We start from the raw sequence: 17,206 nt of genomic DNA, 5'->3' as shown, positions 1-17,206 counted from the left end.
CCCCCTCACCCTCCACCTCCTCCCCCCCCTCACCCTCCACCTCCTCCCCCCCCTCACCCTCCACCTCCTCCCCCCTCACCCTCCACCTCCTCCCCCCCTCACCCTCCACCTCCTCCCCCCCTCACCCTCCACCTCCTCCCCCCCTCACCCTCCACCTCCTCCCCCCCTCACCCTCCACCTCCTCCCCCCTCACCCTCCACCTCCTCCCCCCTCACCCTCCACCTCCTCCCCCCCTCACCCTCCACCTCCTCCCCCCCTCACCCTCCACCTCCTCCCCCCCTCACCCTCCACCTCCTCCCCCCCTCACCCTCCACCTCCTCCCCCCTCACCCTCCACCTCCTCCCCCCCTCACCCTCCACCTCCTCCCCCCCCTCACCCTCCACCTCCTCCCCCCCCTCACCCTCCACCTCCTCCCCCCCCTCACCCTCCACCTCCTCCCCCCCCTCACCCTCATTTCGAAGCCGAAACAATAATTGACAGGATATTTGACTGAGGAGGGTATCAAAGGCAAGCCCAAAGCTGCCTTCACCTGATGTTCACATATGTGCATGCTGTCATGGAAAGAGAAGTGGAGCTGGCTTCTGTGGCTGCATTTCAGTCTGTTGGTTGGAACTGAACTAATGAGGCAGAAATTCCTGCCTCCCAGGTCCGGACAGAGTGTGTACAGACCCGGGAAGGCATGGCAGAAGCCGGTTTTCAGCGCACAATGCGCAGTGCTGAAAACCGTTTTTTTCCGATCTGTCCAGCTGGAGCTAGATAGATCTTCCGTATCTCAGGAGCGAGGACATTTGCAAGGGCAGGATTGCGGGATGTATCCATATCTTGCTCAGCAAAAGTCCTCAAAACTCTTAAGCCTTATAAAAGCAGGCACATAGCCTACTTTTACAGGCACAAGAGTTTTAAAATACACAAACATTTTAAAATAAAATTATAAAACACATTTTGTTAAAATCCCTCCCCACTACGATAAGTTTACTTTAAACCACAATTTTAAAAAAATTTTAAAAATCAGAATATATATATATATTTTTTTTTTAAATACAAAAATAACTAATTTAAATTAATAAAAATGCAGTGTATTTTTTCTATTTTTTTATTTTTGGGTGTGCGCGCTTTGGGGACTGCTTCTCATTCATAATAATGGTAACTCCAACTTACAGATTATGAATGAGAGCACATTATACCTGATTGGCTGCCCAGAGCCATGTGACTGCAGCTCCAGCCTTGAGCACGTCCTTTCGTGCATGCGCAGTCAGTGGAGGCTTCAGAGGGAACTCATGAGGGTGCAGCAGGATAAGCTGAGTGCACATTTTTTAAAAAAAATGTTTTTTTTACCCGATCAGAGGGAAGCAGCCGACCGGGATTTCTGGGCCAATGCCTCAATCAACCCTTCTCGAAACAACCCGTTACCAGATTATACATAAGTAAACAAATGTCTGCAACCCTCAGGTGTACGAATATTCCATCACATTAGATCCAGCTTCTCAACGTGTCTTACTCTGCACCATTACTGGGTATGACCTATTGGTGAACTGAAGTGGAGTGTATTACCCTTCCATTTCCAACACCTGCACGTCAATTTAGCCCATCATAATGCAATAAAGTTATCTTCTTTCTGACCACCTAGTCATTTGAATTTCAATCTACTTGGTACACGTTTGGTCATTGTATGCATATCCTTCAGGAGGTGTCCTATTTGCACAGTTGGTGTAACTGGATTATCAGGGCTTCTAGTATAACACATCTGACACCTGTTGTAAGCGCACACCCAGACAGGAGACGGGAGGACTGAATTTGGGCTCGGCTACATCTCTTGTGGGTATGCAAATGAGATGGAAAGGAACCCAAGTGAAACCTGGCCTAGGGCCTACCCCTAGACTCCTCAAGCTCAAGAATCAGCAAGGATCCAGGGAGCAGGCTGAAGACCACCAAGCAAGTTTTCTTATTTGACAAGAATTGAGCCACTGGGGCCTTCTGGCTGCTGGTGTCCATTAGCGGTTTCAAGGCCCCAATCGCAAAGTCCAATGCTCGAGGAGTCCTCTAGCTGTGCCCAGGCCATGTTAACAGCCTTGAGAGAAAATACTGATGCTCCTATCTAGTGCCAGAACTGGGGGGGAAGCAGAAAAATCAGTCCCAATACCATGAAGAGAGGAGGGGAAGGGAGAAGATTGACAAGAAAATCTGTCCATAACATCTACAAATATCATGAATTTTAAAACAAGGACAGCCTGAGCAAATATGCTTATATCTAAAGACAACTGACACATTTATCATCACTAAGAAAATGGATGAGACCACTTTATGGGCAATATTTCAATGTACTGATCGATGCATTCATAACAAATGATGCATTTACAGTTAAACAATCTGCAATTTTCAAGAACTAGACATTTCTTGAAAGCAAAACAGCAATGATTATGAATGACTTGAACAACCAGAAAATTAGCATAAATTCCAACCAAACTAAAACCACAAAATCCCAAATCATTCATAAATTCAACATGATTAATAAGGGCAACATATTTCAGAACAAGTGAAGCATTGAACACTGCATACCTAAATGGAGAGATACAGGAGTAGAAATTGGTATGCCTTGCGCCCGTTTTTACACCCGAAAAACGGGTGCAAAACATGGCAACTTAGCAGTGGGACAGGCAACGCTTAATCTGCACAATCATTGGTTCCACTGCCAGATTAGTGTGGCACCATTTTTAGGCGTCCCAAGCAGATGGGCAAGCAGAAGTGTTCCCCCAGACTCCACAGTCCCAGTGACACCTCCTCCCTCGCCAAATACCCGATCCAAACTCCCTTCCATAACTTATCCGCGGTCCGCTGCTGGTGTCGCTGGCAAGGCCAGCCTTTATTACCCATCCCGAATTGCCCTTGAGAAGATGGTGGTGAGCCGCCGCCTTGAACTGCTGCAGTATGTGTGAAGATACTCCCACAGTGCTGTTAGGGAGGGAGTACTAGAATTTTTGACTCAGTGACTATGAAGGAATGTCGATATATTTCCAAGTCAGGATGGTGAGACTTAGAGGAGATGGTGTTCCCATGCACCTGCTGCCCTTGTCCTTCTATGTGGTAGAGATCGCGGGTTTGGGAGGTGCTGTCGAAGAAGCCCTGGCAAGTTTCTGCAGTACATCTTGTAGATGGTACACACTGCAACCACGTTACGTTGGTAGTGGAGGGAGTGAATGTTTAAGGTGATGGATGGGGTACCAATCAAGTGGGCTGTTTTGTCCTGAATGCTGTAGAGCTTCTTGAATGTTGTTGGTGCTGCAATCATCCAGGAAAGTAAAGAGTATTCCATCACACCCTTGGCTTGTGTCTTGTAGATGGTGGAAAGGCTTTAGGGAGTCAGGAGGCGAGACACTCGCTGCAGAATACCCAGCCTCTTACCTGCTCTTGTAGGCACAGTATTTATGTGGCTGATCCAGTTAAGTTTCTGGTCAAAGCTGACTCCCAGGATGCTGATGTTGGGGGATTCGGTGATGGTAATATCATTGAATGTCAAAGGGAGGTGGTTAGACATTCTCTTGTTGGAGACAGTCGATGCCTGGCACTTGTGCATGAATGTTACTTGCTGCTTATCAGCCCAATCCTCAATGTCGTCCAGGTCTTGCTGCATGCGGGCATAGACTGCTTCATTTACTGAGGAGTTGCGAATGGAACTGAACACTGTGCAATCATCAGCGAACATCCTCACTTCTGACCTTATGATTCAGGGAAGGTCATCGATGAAGCAGCTGAAGATGGTTGGGCCTAGGACAGTGCCCTGAGGAACTCCTGCAGTAATGGCCTGGGGTTAAAATGATTGGCCTCCAATAACCACAACCATCTTCCTTTGTGCAAGGTATAATTCCAGCCAGTGGAGAGTTTTCCCCCGGATTCCCATTGACTTCAATTTTACTAGGGCTCCTTGATGCCACACTCAGTCAAATGCTACCTTGATGTCAAGGGCAGCCACTCTCACCTCACCTCTGTAATGAGGTCTGGAGCCAATTGGTCTTGGCGGAACCCAAACTGAGCATCGGTGAGCAGGTTTTGTGTGAGTAAGTGCCTTGTGCTGAGCTCCGCCATTATTGATAATGGGGATGTTCATGGAGCCTCCTCCTCCCGTCAGTTATTTCATGGTCCACCACCATTCACGACTGGATGTGGCAGGACTGCAGAGCTTTGATCTGATCCGTTAATTATGGGATCACTTAGCTCTGTCTATAGCATGCTGCTTCCTTTGTTTAGCATGAATGTAGTCCTGTGTTGCAGCTTCCCCAAGTTGGCACCTCATTTTTAGGTACACGTGGTGCTGTTCTTGGCATGCTCTTCTACACTCCTCATTGAAACAGCATTGGTCGCCCAGCTTGATGTTACTGGTAGAGTGAGGGATATGCTGGGCCATGAGGTTAAAGTTTGTTGTGGAATACAATTCTGCTGCTGCTGATGGCCCACAGCATCTCATAGATGTCCAGCTATGAGTTGCTAGATCTGTTCTGAATCTATCCCATTTTGCACGGTGGTAGTGTCACATAACATGATGGAGGATGTCATCAGTGTGAAGACAGGACTTTGTCTTCACAAGGACTGTACAGTGATCACTGCTACCAATACTGTCATGGACAGATGCATCTGTGACAGGTAGATTGGTGACGATGAGGTCAAGTAGGTTTTTCCCTCATGTTGGTTCTCTTACCACCTGCCGCAGACCCAGTTTGGCAACTATGTCCTTCAGGACTCGGCTTGCTTGGTCAGTAGTGGTGCTAGAGCCACTCTTGGTGATGGACATTGAAGTCCCCTACCCAGAGTAGATTCTGTGCCCTTGCTACCCTCAATGCTTCTTCCAAGTGGTGTTCAACATGGAGGAGCATTGATTCATCAGCTGAAGGAGGGTGGTAGGTGGTAATCAGCAGGAGGTTTCCTTGACCATGTTTCACCTGATGTCATGAGACTTCATGGGATCCAGAGTCAATGTTGAGGAATCCCAGGCCACTCCCTTCCGACTGTATACCACTGTGCCACCACCTCTGGTGGGTTTGTCCTGCTGGTGGGTCAGGACATACCCAGGGATGGTGATGGAGGTGTCTGGGACATTTGCTGAAAGGTATGAATCTGTGAATATGACTATGGCAGGCTGCTGCTTTGAGGATGCAATGAACAGGGTGGATAAAGGAGAACCAGTAGATGTGGTGTATTTGGACTTCCAGAAGGTAGTTGACAAGGTGCCACATAAAAGGTTACTGCACAAGATAAAAGCTCACGGGGTTGGGGGTAATATATTAGCATGGATAGAGGATTGGCTAACTAACAGAAAACAGAGAGTCGGGATAAATGGTTCATTCTCGGGTTGGCGATCAGTAACTAGTGGGGTGCCGCAGGGATCAGTGCTGGGACCCCAACTATTTACAATCTATATTAACGACTTGGAAGAAGGGATAGAGTGTAATGTAGCCAAGTTTGCTGATGATACAAAGATGGGAGGAAAAGCAATGTGTGAGGAGGAAACAAAAAAATCTGCAAAAGGACATAAGCTAAGTGTGGGGTCATGCACTTTGGCAGAAAAAAAAAATCAAAGAGCAAGTTATTATTTAAATGGAGAAAGATTGCAAAATGCTGCAGTATTGCAGGACCTGGGGGTACTTGTGCATGAAACACAAAAAGATAGTGTTATGTATTTAACCCCTTGTAACCTGCAGAAAGTTGACATGCAGGTACAGCAGGCGGTGAAGAAGGCAAATGGTATGTTGGCCTTCATAGCTAGAGGATTTGAGTATAGGAGCAGGGAGGTCTTAATGCAGTTGTACAGGGCCTTGGTGAGGCCTCACCTGGAATATTGCGTTCAGTTTTGGTCTCCTAATCTGAGGAAGGAATTTCTTGCTATTGAGGGAATGCAGCGAAGGTTCATCAGACTGATTCCCAGGATGGCAGGACTGACATATGAGGAGAGATTGAATCGACTGGGCCTGTATTCACTGGAGTTTAGATGAATGAGAGAGGATCTCATAGAAACACAAAATTCTGACGGGATTGGACAGGTTAGAGGCAGGAAGAATGTTCCCGATACTGGGGAAGGCCAGAACCAGGCGTCACAGTCTAAGGATAAGGACCGAGATGAGGAGAAACTTCTTCACTCAGAGAGTTGTTAACCTGTGGAATTCTCTACCGCAGAAAGTTGTTGATGCCAGTTCGTTAGATATATTCAAGAGGGAGTTAGATATGGCCCTTACGGCTTAAGGGATCAAGAGGTATGGAGAGAAAGCAGGAAAGGGGTACTGAGGTGAATGATCAGCCATGATCTTATTAAATGATGATGCAGGCTCGAAGGGCCGAATGGCCTACTCCTGCACCTATTTTCTATGTTTCTAAGACACCTGGCCACCAGAGGGCCCACCTGTTGGAGTCCCAAGGGATCCTAGCATCCCTTGGGAGCACAGCAGGGAACAGCGCATGCTGCTGCAGGAGGGGACGGCTACGAAGCCAGTCGCTGATTGCAGGGTGGGCAGGCACAGCAGGAGGGGAGAAGGAAGCAAGAGTTTGTCGAGGGAAGTGACCGGGGCCCAGGAGAGGCGTGAATCTGGGGCCCAGAAGAGGCGAGGGCCCAGGGGCAGCACGGGCGATATGTGCGCGCGCTCGGTCTGTGCAGCAGAGCTGGTCTCCAGTGTGTAATCCTTGCCACTGGACCAAGACCTAGCTCTGTCAAGCCTGTGTGGTGGCTGGTGTGCAACGGCCACCATGCGTTAAAAAAAATTCAAGCATAGGCATCTTCCACCCTTCGGGATCTGGAATATTAGGTCCATCATTGAAACACCTGTGAACTCATCCCTTTTGGGCGTGGAAGCAAATCATCCTCGCTTCGAGGGACTGCCTATGATGACGACCTGCACTCTGGAGTCTTATTAAAAGGAGCTAATGTCACAGTTGCTCATTGTACACAGTATTCAGCTTTATCCTTTATTATGAGCGTACCAGATAGTATGCAGGTACAGCAAGTGATCAGGAAGGCCAATGGAATCTTGGCCTTTATTGCAAAGGGGATGGATTATAAAAGCAGGGAAGTTTTACTACAACTATATAAGGTATTGGTGAGGCCACACCTGGAATACTGCGTGCAGTTTTGGTTTCCATATTTCCGAAAGGATATACTTGCTTTGGAGGCAGTTCAGAGAAGGTTCACTTGGGTGATTCCAGAGATGAGGGGGTTGACTTATGAGGAAAGGTCGAGTATGTTGGGCCTCTACTCATTGGAATTCAGCAGAATGAGATGTGATTTTATCGAAACGTATAAGATTATGAGGGGGCTTGACAAGGTGGATGCAGAGAGGATGTTTCCACTGATAGGGGAGATTTGAACTCGGGGGCATGATCTTAGAATAAAGGCCGCCCATTTAAAACTGAGATGAGGAGAAAGTTCTTCTCTCAGAGGGTTGTAAATCTGTGGAATTCGCTGCCTCAAAGAGCTGTGGAAGCTGGGACATTGAATAAATTTAAGACAGAAAGAGACAGTTTCTTAAACGATAAAGGAATAAGGGGTTATGGGGAGCAGACAGGGAAGTGGACCTGAGTCCATGATCATATTAAGTGGCAGAGCAGGCTCAAGGGGCCACATGGCCTACTCCTGCTCCTATTTCTTATGTTCTTATGCTTGACTAGCCGATGGCGAGGTCAATGCCAGGGTCGAAGCCGGGTAGACCGTCCGGTTTTATTCTTATTATTGTTCGCCCCTGTCCTAGCCCTGAATTTGTACGTTTCTCTAGTATCTCTCAGATCTCCCCTCATGCCTTTTCCAAGCTCATCTTGTCCATGTGACTCACTTCCTACTCTCTTCAGCCTTTTATCACTGAATTGCTGATCACGCAACTTCCCTTTCTGGCCCCAATGACAGCCAATATTGGAAATGCTTCCTCTTCTTTAGGTACTGTTCACCTCTCTGCCTCCCTTTCAAATCTGCTGTGATCCTCCCCTTCCTTAAAGAAACTACCCTTGAACCCCTGCCCTTGCAAACTACTGCTCCATCTCAAAACTCCTTGAATGTGTTGTCGACTCCCAAACCCCTACCCAGCCTTTCCACAACTCCATGTTTGAACCTCTTCAATCAGGTTTCTGCCCTGCCACAGCACTGAAACAGCCATAATCAGTCACAAATGATATCCTATGTGACTGTCATTGTGCTAAACTATCTCTCTTTAGCCTTCTCAAGCTCTCTCTGCAGCCTTTCGCATGGTTAACTACACCATCCTTCTTCAACACATCTCCTCCATTGTCCAACTGAGTGAGACTGCCTTCGCCAGATTCCACTCTTACTTGTCCAATTGTAGCTAGAGAATCTCCTGCAATGGCTTCTCTTCCCACCCCTGCACTGTTACCTCAGAGGCCCCCTCCTATTTCTCATCAATATGCTGCCCCCCCCGCCCCCCCGGCGACATTATTCGAAGACATGATATCAGGTTCCACATGTATGCTGATAACACCCAGCTCTAATGTAGCACCATCTCAACCATTCCACTGCATTTGTGTTGTTAGACTACTTGTCTGATGTCCAATCCTAGATGAGCTGAAATTTACTCCTATTAAGCATTGGGAAAAACCAAGGCATTTTTTTCAGACCCCTCCACCACAAACTCTGCTCCTTTGCCACTCATTCCATCCCCCTCCCTGGCCACTCCCTCAGGTTGAACCAAACTATTCACAACCTGAGCATCCTATTTGGCCCCAAGCTGAGCTTCTGATGCCATATCCTCTCCATCACAAATAATACTAATTCCATCTCCGTAACATCACCTCTCTCTGCTCCTACCTCAGCCCATCTGCAGCACAGACCTTCATCCATGCTTCTGTTACTTCCAGATTATTCCAATCCTTTCCTGCCCAGCCTCCCAACTTCTACCCTTCGTAAACTTGAGCTCATCTAAAACTTTGCTGCCCACATTCTAACTTGCAGCAAACCCCACTCACACATCAGTCCTATGCTCACTGATGTAAATCGGTCTACCAATGCCTCGAATTTAAAATTGTTATGTTTAAATCCATCCATGGCCGAACCCATCCCCATCTCTATAACCTCCTCCAGCCCTACAACCCTTCAAAATCTCTGCATTCCTACTCTGGCCTCATACACCCTCAACCCTTTCACCGCACCATTGGCAGCCCCAGATTCAGCTGTCAAGGCCCAATGCTCTATATTCCTTTGCTAAACCTTTCCGCCTCTTTATCTTCTTTAAGACACTCCTAAAACCCTACGTCTTTGACAAAGCTTTTACTCACCCCATTATGGCCTTCTTTAGCTCGGTCAATTTTTGTGCCACTATGCTCATGAATCGCCTTTAAAAGTGACATATAAATGCAGCTTCTTGTTAACGATTGTAAATTACAGAAAGAAAAGGATGGTTGTAAATAGAGCTGCACCAACAAAGGGTCACTAGCAGGGAGCCACAGGAATCAGTGCCAAAGAAAACCAGTTACATTTTGCAGAGGACTTTAAACCATGAGGAACAGGGAAAGCAAATCCAAAGAGATTTGGATAGGTTGGGAAGGTGGACTGATGAGAGACAAATATAGAAAAATGAAACGTACAATGACCAGGGAAGCAAATTAAACAGTGGGAATATAAACTAAATGGATCTCAACTGCAGAACACAACAGAGAACGACATCTGGGGGTACCGGTAGAAGCTTACTGAAACAAAGTGCATTCATTGTGTGGCAGTAGTAAGGAGAGTGACTTAAATCTTGAGATGTACAGCCAGGAGGATGTAGCACAAATCCCAGAATATTAGTAGAGATTTTCTGATTTTTTTTAAATAAATGCCATTTTGGAGAAGTTTCTGAGCTATTGTGGTAAATGTTGGGGGGGAGGAGATATGTCCATATTTGGACAGGTATATTCAAATTCAAGTTAAATGTTAATGATGGGAATAAATCACCTGATGGAATTCAAGGTCAGTAAATGTGAGGCGATACATACAATTATACTTTGAATGAAGGAAAGCGAGATGTAAAAAGGCAGATAGATTTGAGGGTTCAAGTTCAAAGACATTCACAGCACATCAAGTGGAAAAGACCATTTAAAAAAAACTAATGGAAAACTATGGTAAAGAGGTAGAGAGTAAAGTCAGGGTGTAATGATGAATCGATTTAAAACCTTAGAAGGACCACTGTTGGGAGTACCATGCACATGTTTTGGCTTCATACTGCAGGAATGAAGCTGAGGCAATAAAGAGGGCATTGCACATTGATGCTGCCTGGTATGAGAAAATACAAATATAAACAATAACTTGAAAAAGTGCGCTTGTTTTCCTTATAATAGGAGAGATTATGGGTCCAAGTTTCCACAAGAAAAAAAACGAGCGCCCCTCCAAGCTGGGCGCCCGTTTTTCGCGCCTAAAAAGAAAATCGGGATTCTCGAGCGTTCTGCAGCTCCTTGTCTGCCTGGCGCGGCGTGCAGGGGGGCGGAGCCTACACTCGCACCGATTTTGTAGGTGGGAGGGGGCGGGTACTATTTAAATTAGTTGTTTTCCCTGCCGGCAACGCTGCGCGTGCGCGTTGGAGCGTTCGCGCAGTGTGAAAAAAACATTGCCTCTCCCTCTCCCTCTCCCTCTCCCTCTCCCTCTCCCTCTCCCGTTCGCGGGAACATCGCTGAGCCGACTAAGGCTTCCACCTCAAGTGGAAAGCTGTTTGCTGCCTCGTTACTGCCTGCCCCTCCCTCCCCCCCGTTCGCGGGAACATCGCTGAGCTGCCTGAAGCACTTTCACACAGGTAGGAAGATGGTTAATTTAATCTTTTCTTGGCTTATAAATGTTTATTCAGGTTGGATTTATTTGTATAATATTTGTATAAGTATGAATAAGGATTTATTGTCGAATTTAATGAGTTCCCTTCCCCCACCTCGTTCTGGACGCCTAATTTGTAACCTGCGCCTGATTTTTTAATGTGTAGAACAGGTTTTTTCAGTTCTACAAAAATCTTCACTGGCTCCATTCTACTTTAGTTTGGAGTACATTTTCACTGTGGAAACTTTCAAATCAGGCATCAGTGGCCGGACACGCCCCCTTTTGAAGAAAAAATTCTGTTCTAAAGTAGAACTGTTCTACCTCACTAGAACTGCAGAAAAAAAAGTGGAGAATTGCGATTTCTAAAATAGTCTGTTCTCCACCAGTTGCTCCTAAAAATCAGGCGCGAATCATGTGGAAACTTGGGCCCTATGAGGGGTTTAAATTATGAAGGGATGGGACAAAATAGACTGTTTCAAGTGATTGAGCGGCCTAGATAAAAGAGACTTGGGACAGAGAACACTTTAGTTACACAGAGGGTTGAGATGCTTTAGAATGACCTACTATAGTTGGTGACAAAGTCAATATTTAAGAATAGGTTAAGCAGGTGGTTGAAGGAATACAGGATATGGGAACAGGGCGGGCACATGAAGTTGGGACGTCTGCTCATGTGGCAGATAAACGTCAACATAAATGGGTGTGTGTGTTGCAACTTCTATACAATTACCCATCGTTAACCCTTAGTTGGATATCAGCAATTGTACTGCATGCTTGTCTTCCAGTACTGCTAAGGCAGAAGATTAAAACTTCAAGGGCAACAAAGCCAGGTGTAACTGATCACAGCAAGTGAACCATTTAAATTAAAATATAGAAATAAAGATTTAAGTCACTGATGGCAAACCAGCACAGTGGCATGTGCCATAGTGATTTCCCTCCCCCAATCCCAAGACAGGCAACCTGGCAAGACCAGAAATAGCACAAGGACCTGATCACAACTATTAAAATTAGCCTGACTCCAGAGATTCACAGGGGTCAGGGCAGAATGGGGCAAGTAGAAAAACAGTCTGTCCCACTAATGTATTTGCTTCATGGGTTCTTTGCTTAAGAATTCAGAGCAAAACATTGCTATTAACAATCACACTACACATTACCAATTCATCCACTAGGCTCACAACTGCATACCTCATCGTGGATGACCTAGACTCAACTGACTGGGGTTTTACAGAGTTTTGGTGAGCATTACGTGACTGGCTAAGCCAGTTACAATGCAACAGCTCTACAACTATTTTTGTAGAAACAATAAATCAAATGCCCCCTGGTTAAAAGGAGGGGGCCACACTCCAGAAACTTTCTAACAGCTCTACAAACCAGCGAACATAGAAACATAGAAAATAGGTGCAGGAGTAGACCATTTGGCCCCTCAAGCCTGCGCCACCATTCAATAAGATCATGGCTGATCATTCCCTCAATACCCCTTTCCTGCTTTCTCTCCATACCCCTTGATCCCTTTAGCCGTAAGGGCCATATCTAACTCCCTCTTGAATATATCCAATGAACTGGCATCAACAACTCTCTGCGGTAGGGAATTCCACACGTTAACAACTCTGAGTGAGTGAAGAAGTTTCTCCTCATCTCAGATCTCAGTCCTAAATGGCCTACCCCTTATCCGAAGACTGTGTCCCCTGGTTCTGGACTTCCCCATCATCGGGAATATTCTTCCCGCATCTAACCTGTCCAGTCCCGTCAGAATCTTATACATCTCTATGAGATCCCCTCTCATCCTTCTAAACCAGTGTATAAAGGCCCAGTTGATCCAGTCTCTCCTCATATGTCAGTCCCACCATCCCGGGAATCAGTCTCGTGAACCTTCTCTGCACTCCCTCAATAGCAAGAACGTCCTTCCTCAGATTAGGAGATTAAAACTGAACACAATATTCCAGGTGAGGCCTCACCAAGGCCCTGTACAAATGCAGTAAGAACTTCCTGCTCCTATACTCAAATCCCCTAGCTGTGAAGGCCAACATACCATTTGCCTTCTTCACCGCCTGCTATACCTGCATGCCAACTTTCAATGACTGATGAACCATGACACCCAGGTCTCGTTGCACCTCCCCCTTTCCTAATCTTCCGCCATTCAAATAATATTCTGCCTTCGTGTTTTTGCCCCCAAAGTGAATAACCTCACATTTATCCACATTATACTGCATCTGCCATGCATTTGCCCACTCACCTAACTTGTCCAAGTCACCCTGCAGCCTTTTAGCGTCCTCCTCACAGCTCACACCGCCACCCAGTTTAGTGTCATCTGCAAACTTGGTCAGGCTAACCGGTCTATAATTACCCGTTTTCTCTCTTCCTCCTTTTTAAAAAAAAGTGGTGTTACATTAGCTACCCACCAGTCCATAGGAACCGATCCAGAGTCGATAGACTGTTGGAAAATGATCACCAATGCATCCACTATTTCTATGGCCACTTCCTTAAGTACTCTAGGATGCAGACTATCAGGCCCCGGGGATTTATCGGCCTTCAATCCCATCAATTTCCTTAACACAATTTCCCACTTTATAAGGATATCCTTCAGTTCCTCCGTCTCACTAGACCCTCGGTCCCCTAGCACTCAAGTGCAGACAATGCACCCACCACTGATGGATGGGTTTCCCCACTAAATCCAAAAATTCACACCATGGAGTCTACACAAGGCACTGGTATGATCACACATGGGAGTATTGTTCTGGTCACCGTGCTATATCAAGAGTATCCCAGTAACTCGATCTGCTTTGCATATAACATTCATTATGTGGGAAATCTAATTATCTAGACAGCCACTACCCACCTCATCAGCAAAACACAAAATATCCTATATTACACAGAACAATCAGAACATTATTTTTTTTTTTAAATATTGCTCATTTTAAATTATCAGAAGTAGTGAGGTATAAATAGAACGCACTGACAAGAGCAATGGGATAAAATTCACGTCCCACTCTATTCCCTGATCATAACCTACTCTATCCAGTCATCCTACTCATTGGATGTAAATCATATTCCACAGCTTTTGGAGAGGTTTAAATCCTCTATATTGGGGCTACTCAAATGGTGGACAGTGGTGTCCATCCAAACGGGGAGGCCATGAAATCCAGACCATAAGTCTGTTAATTTCATACCCGCTTCCATTCGCCATTCATTGTTCCCAAATAAACACAAGCAGATTAGAATTATAGGCCCCAAGTTTTGGCCCGCGCCGAAAACGGCGCACCTCCGAGCTGGACGCCTGTTCTTCACGCCTAAATGTGCGCTAGAAAAAAACTTTGATATTCTCCGGCTCCTCGGAGCTCGATCTCAGCTTGGCGCGGCGCGCTCTTCACGGCGGGGGGCGGAGCCAAACACTCGCGCCGATTCTGTAAGTAGTGGGGGGGCGGGTCCAATTTAAATGAGCCAACGTGGTGCCGGCAACCCTGCGCATGCGCGCAGTGTCAAACAAACATTGGCACTCGGCCATTTTTAAAAAGGACTCGACTACCATCGAGCCACTGACGCCACCCCTTAAGCGTAGCCGAATGGCCTCAACCCCCTCGAAAAGCTGCGTGCGTCTGGTGTTGATCCTTCGGCTGCCGGCCAGCCACTAACAGAATGAAGGCCTGCCTGCAGCACAGCAGCTCAGCTCGAAGGCTGCTTGCTGCCGCTGTTGGGGCTGCCGTCGAGACACTGACGCCACACCCCTGCCTGTCTCCAACATGAAAGGCCTGCCTGAAGCACTTTCACACAGGAAGGAACATGGTTTATTTAATCTTTTCTTTGCTTATAAATTTTTATTCAGGTTGGATTTATTTGTATAATATTTGTATAAGTATAACTAAGGATTGATTGTAGAATTTAATGACTTCCCCCCCTCCCCACGCCTAATTTGTAACCTACGCCTGATTTTCTAAAGTGTAGACAAGGATTTTTTGAGCGTACAAAAATCTTCATTTACTCCATTCTAAGTTAGTTTGGAGTAAGTTTTCACTGCCAAAACTTTGAAAACAGGCGTAAGTGGCCGGACATGCCCCCTTTTGAAAAATAAATACTGTTCCAAAGTGAAACTGTTCTAACTGACAAGAACTGGAGCAAACTAAATGCCGAGAATTTGAATTTCTAAGATACTCCGTTCTACACCAGTTGCTCCAAAAAATCAGGAGCAACTGAGGCCGAAACCTGGGCCCATAGTGTGCAGCATTCGCAACAGCATGTTAAAACCGTTTATTAACATTGCACAGTTTCACGTGAGAAAGGCAACAATTGATATTTTACAAACACCAGAAAATTAAAAGCAACAGAAAAGTTAGATTTTAATTATAACATGCATTAAAGGTTTGTACACTTCACAGTTGAAAAAATATTCTTTCCTTCCCATTTGCCTCTCAAGGTGCCATTCTGCATTCCTCACTCTTCTATCCATTCCCCCAGGATAAGCTGGCAGGCAAGGTAAGAGACAAAATCATTCAGAATGAAATTTGGTGTTAGGCTGGGGCAATTAGAGCTATTCAAATGACAAGCTTGGTTTGCTGAATAGTGCTTTTCTCATCCCTGACAGATCTTAATGTTATTGACAGTCCTCATTAAATGAGCTGGAATTAGAGCTCGCCCAATGATGCAATGAGTTCGGTGCCCAGTGTGAAATGGAGTCATACAGATGAGAAAGGTTTCATGTTTTATTCTCCAATTCTTGACGGGTTAGCTGATCTAAATTCGGGTGCTGTTTGGAGCATTACAATTGTTCACTGTGCCCCCAGACAAAGGAAGCCAAAAGCAGCCTGGGTTTCCATTCCTGATCATTTTCCAGCACTGTTGGTGTGGTCCTATTTTCTCCTAAATGTGTCAATGTCCACACTTTCTAGAGAGGGGTCACTGGATACCGATTTGGAACAGGAATCCCAAGCCCAGAACACCTAGGCCAATTATAATGCCCAGTTGTTAACCCAGCTGAGATCAGAGAACTCATCACATGCTGAGAATCCAATCTGGGACTTTCCGGTTTGTATGGCTAAGGGTATACCAGGTGATGTTAATACCCACTAGGCTACCAGAGATATTTTAAATTAGCTTGGAGGCTTACTTACGCATTCTGTTTCAATGGAAGAGGCAGGTGGCAGGAGGCAGGTGAAATGTTGGAACACTGCCAGTCAGGTTGAGATGAAGACTGACAATCCGCTGGAGAAATTAGGGAGCAAAGGTTGAAAAAAAAAACAATCAACATTTTATATTCAAGTTACAGTAGACAGATAAACATCCAGTTTTTCTGATACTGATTCAACACACAATACAGGTTTGTACTGCTTTACAAAGTAAACCGAAGCCAACTTCCAACAGGAGAATATCTACAGATTCAAATAAAGCATTTAAAGCTTGTGAATTGTTTCTCATGATTACACTGAACTGTTGGATTTTATGGAGTCATTGTGCTGTACAAGGTTTTATACGAGTGTTTCAATCCCAGAGGCCGATTGAACTAAGCTTATCTGTTTTTCACGACAAATGAAACAAGGGAAAGCTATTCATCCAGTGAACATACAAACATTTCAGGTGAAAGAAAACCCAAATCTAATTCTCCAAGGATCACATTAAGAGATTAACCTATTACAACAATGAGATTTATGTACAGTTGGGGTCCCAGCAACTGAATAGTGTTTTACCAAAATGTCCTTGCATACGGTTAAATATCTTTCTTTGTACTTTATCTAGATTTTTTTTTTAAACTTTACCATTAATCCTTCCTGGGCTACACAGGTCAGTAATGAAATGTCAATCAGTTCTATCCTAAGATGATCTTGATGTTTCAAATGTGTTGAGAGTAAAATTGCTCATATCGTTCCATATTATTCTGTGCTACGTATCTCAGTCTAGCCTCATCTGGGGCTGCCAGAACAAGACATTTCACAGCTGGGGCTTTTTAAACCAAAACTCTTGTCTTGTACTCACAGTAAATAAACATTGCTATAAGGCAAAGACTCCTATAAATGGAAATGTGAGCCTTTAAATACATGAGTAGATAGCATGCTCAGGTTTAATGATCAACCTCCAATTGCAGTTTTGAAAGACATAAAACAACACTAGCAGACCAAAGTACAAATGTATTTACAGGTTGAAAAATAAAGACAGATGCCAAGACAATGCAGCCAGTATTCCATCTTTTATCACTTTCTGTCATTGCAGGCCTGGAAAAAAAGCTTGATAACACTGCGGGCTCAAGTTTCGGCCTGAGTTGCTCCTATTTTTTTGGGAGCAACTAGTTTAGTATGGAGTATCTTAGAAATCACAATTCTCGGCATTTAGTTTGCTCCAGTTCTAGTTAGTTAGAATAGTTTTGTTTAGTTCAGTTTTTTTTTCAAAATGGGGCGTTACCAGCCACTTACGCCTGTTTTGCAAGTTTAGGCAGCGAAAAGTTACTCCAAACTAACTTAGAACGCA

At 45.3% G+C, this 17,206-nt stretch overlaps 1 protein-coding gene across 7 annotated transcripts in view; it reads right to left on the bottom strand.

Moving 5' to 3' along the window:
* LOC139276151 (type 2 lactosamine alpha-2,3-sialyltransferase-like) overlaps positions 1-17,206 on the bottom strand; it is a 124,515-nt gene that overhangs the window by 92,915 nt on the left and 14,394 nt on the right. For 6 of the 7 annotated variants that reach the window (XM_070893692.1, XM_070893690.1, XM_070893693.1 and 3 more), the window contains one exon: positions 15,859-15,949. The exons of the other annotated variant lie outside the window; for it this stretch is intronic. In XM_070893692.1, coding sequence (XP_070749793.1) covers positions 15,859-15,862 — 4 coding nt within the window. In that variant the 5' untranslated portion in view covers positions 15,863-15,949. The remainder of the gene's footprint in view (positions 1-15,858; positions 15,950-17,206) is intronic. 7 annotated transcript variants of the gene reach the window in all.

This window comes from Pristiophorus japonicus, chromosome 11 (genome assembly GCF_044704955.1).
Source record: "Pristiophorus japonicus isolate sPriJap1 chromosome 11, sPriJap1.hap1, whole genome shotgun sequence".
NCBI classification, from domain to species: Eukaryota; Metazoa; Chordata; class Chondrichthyes; family Pristiophoridae; genus Pristiophorus; species Pristiophorus japonicus.
The sequence above is the reverse complement of the archived record's forward strand: the minus strand, read 5'-3'. Positions and strand labels throughout refer to the sequence as shown.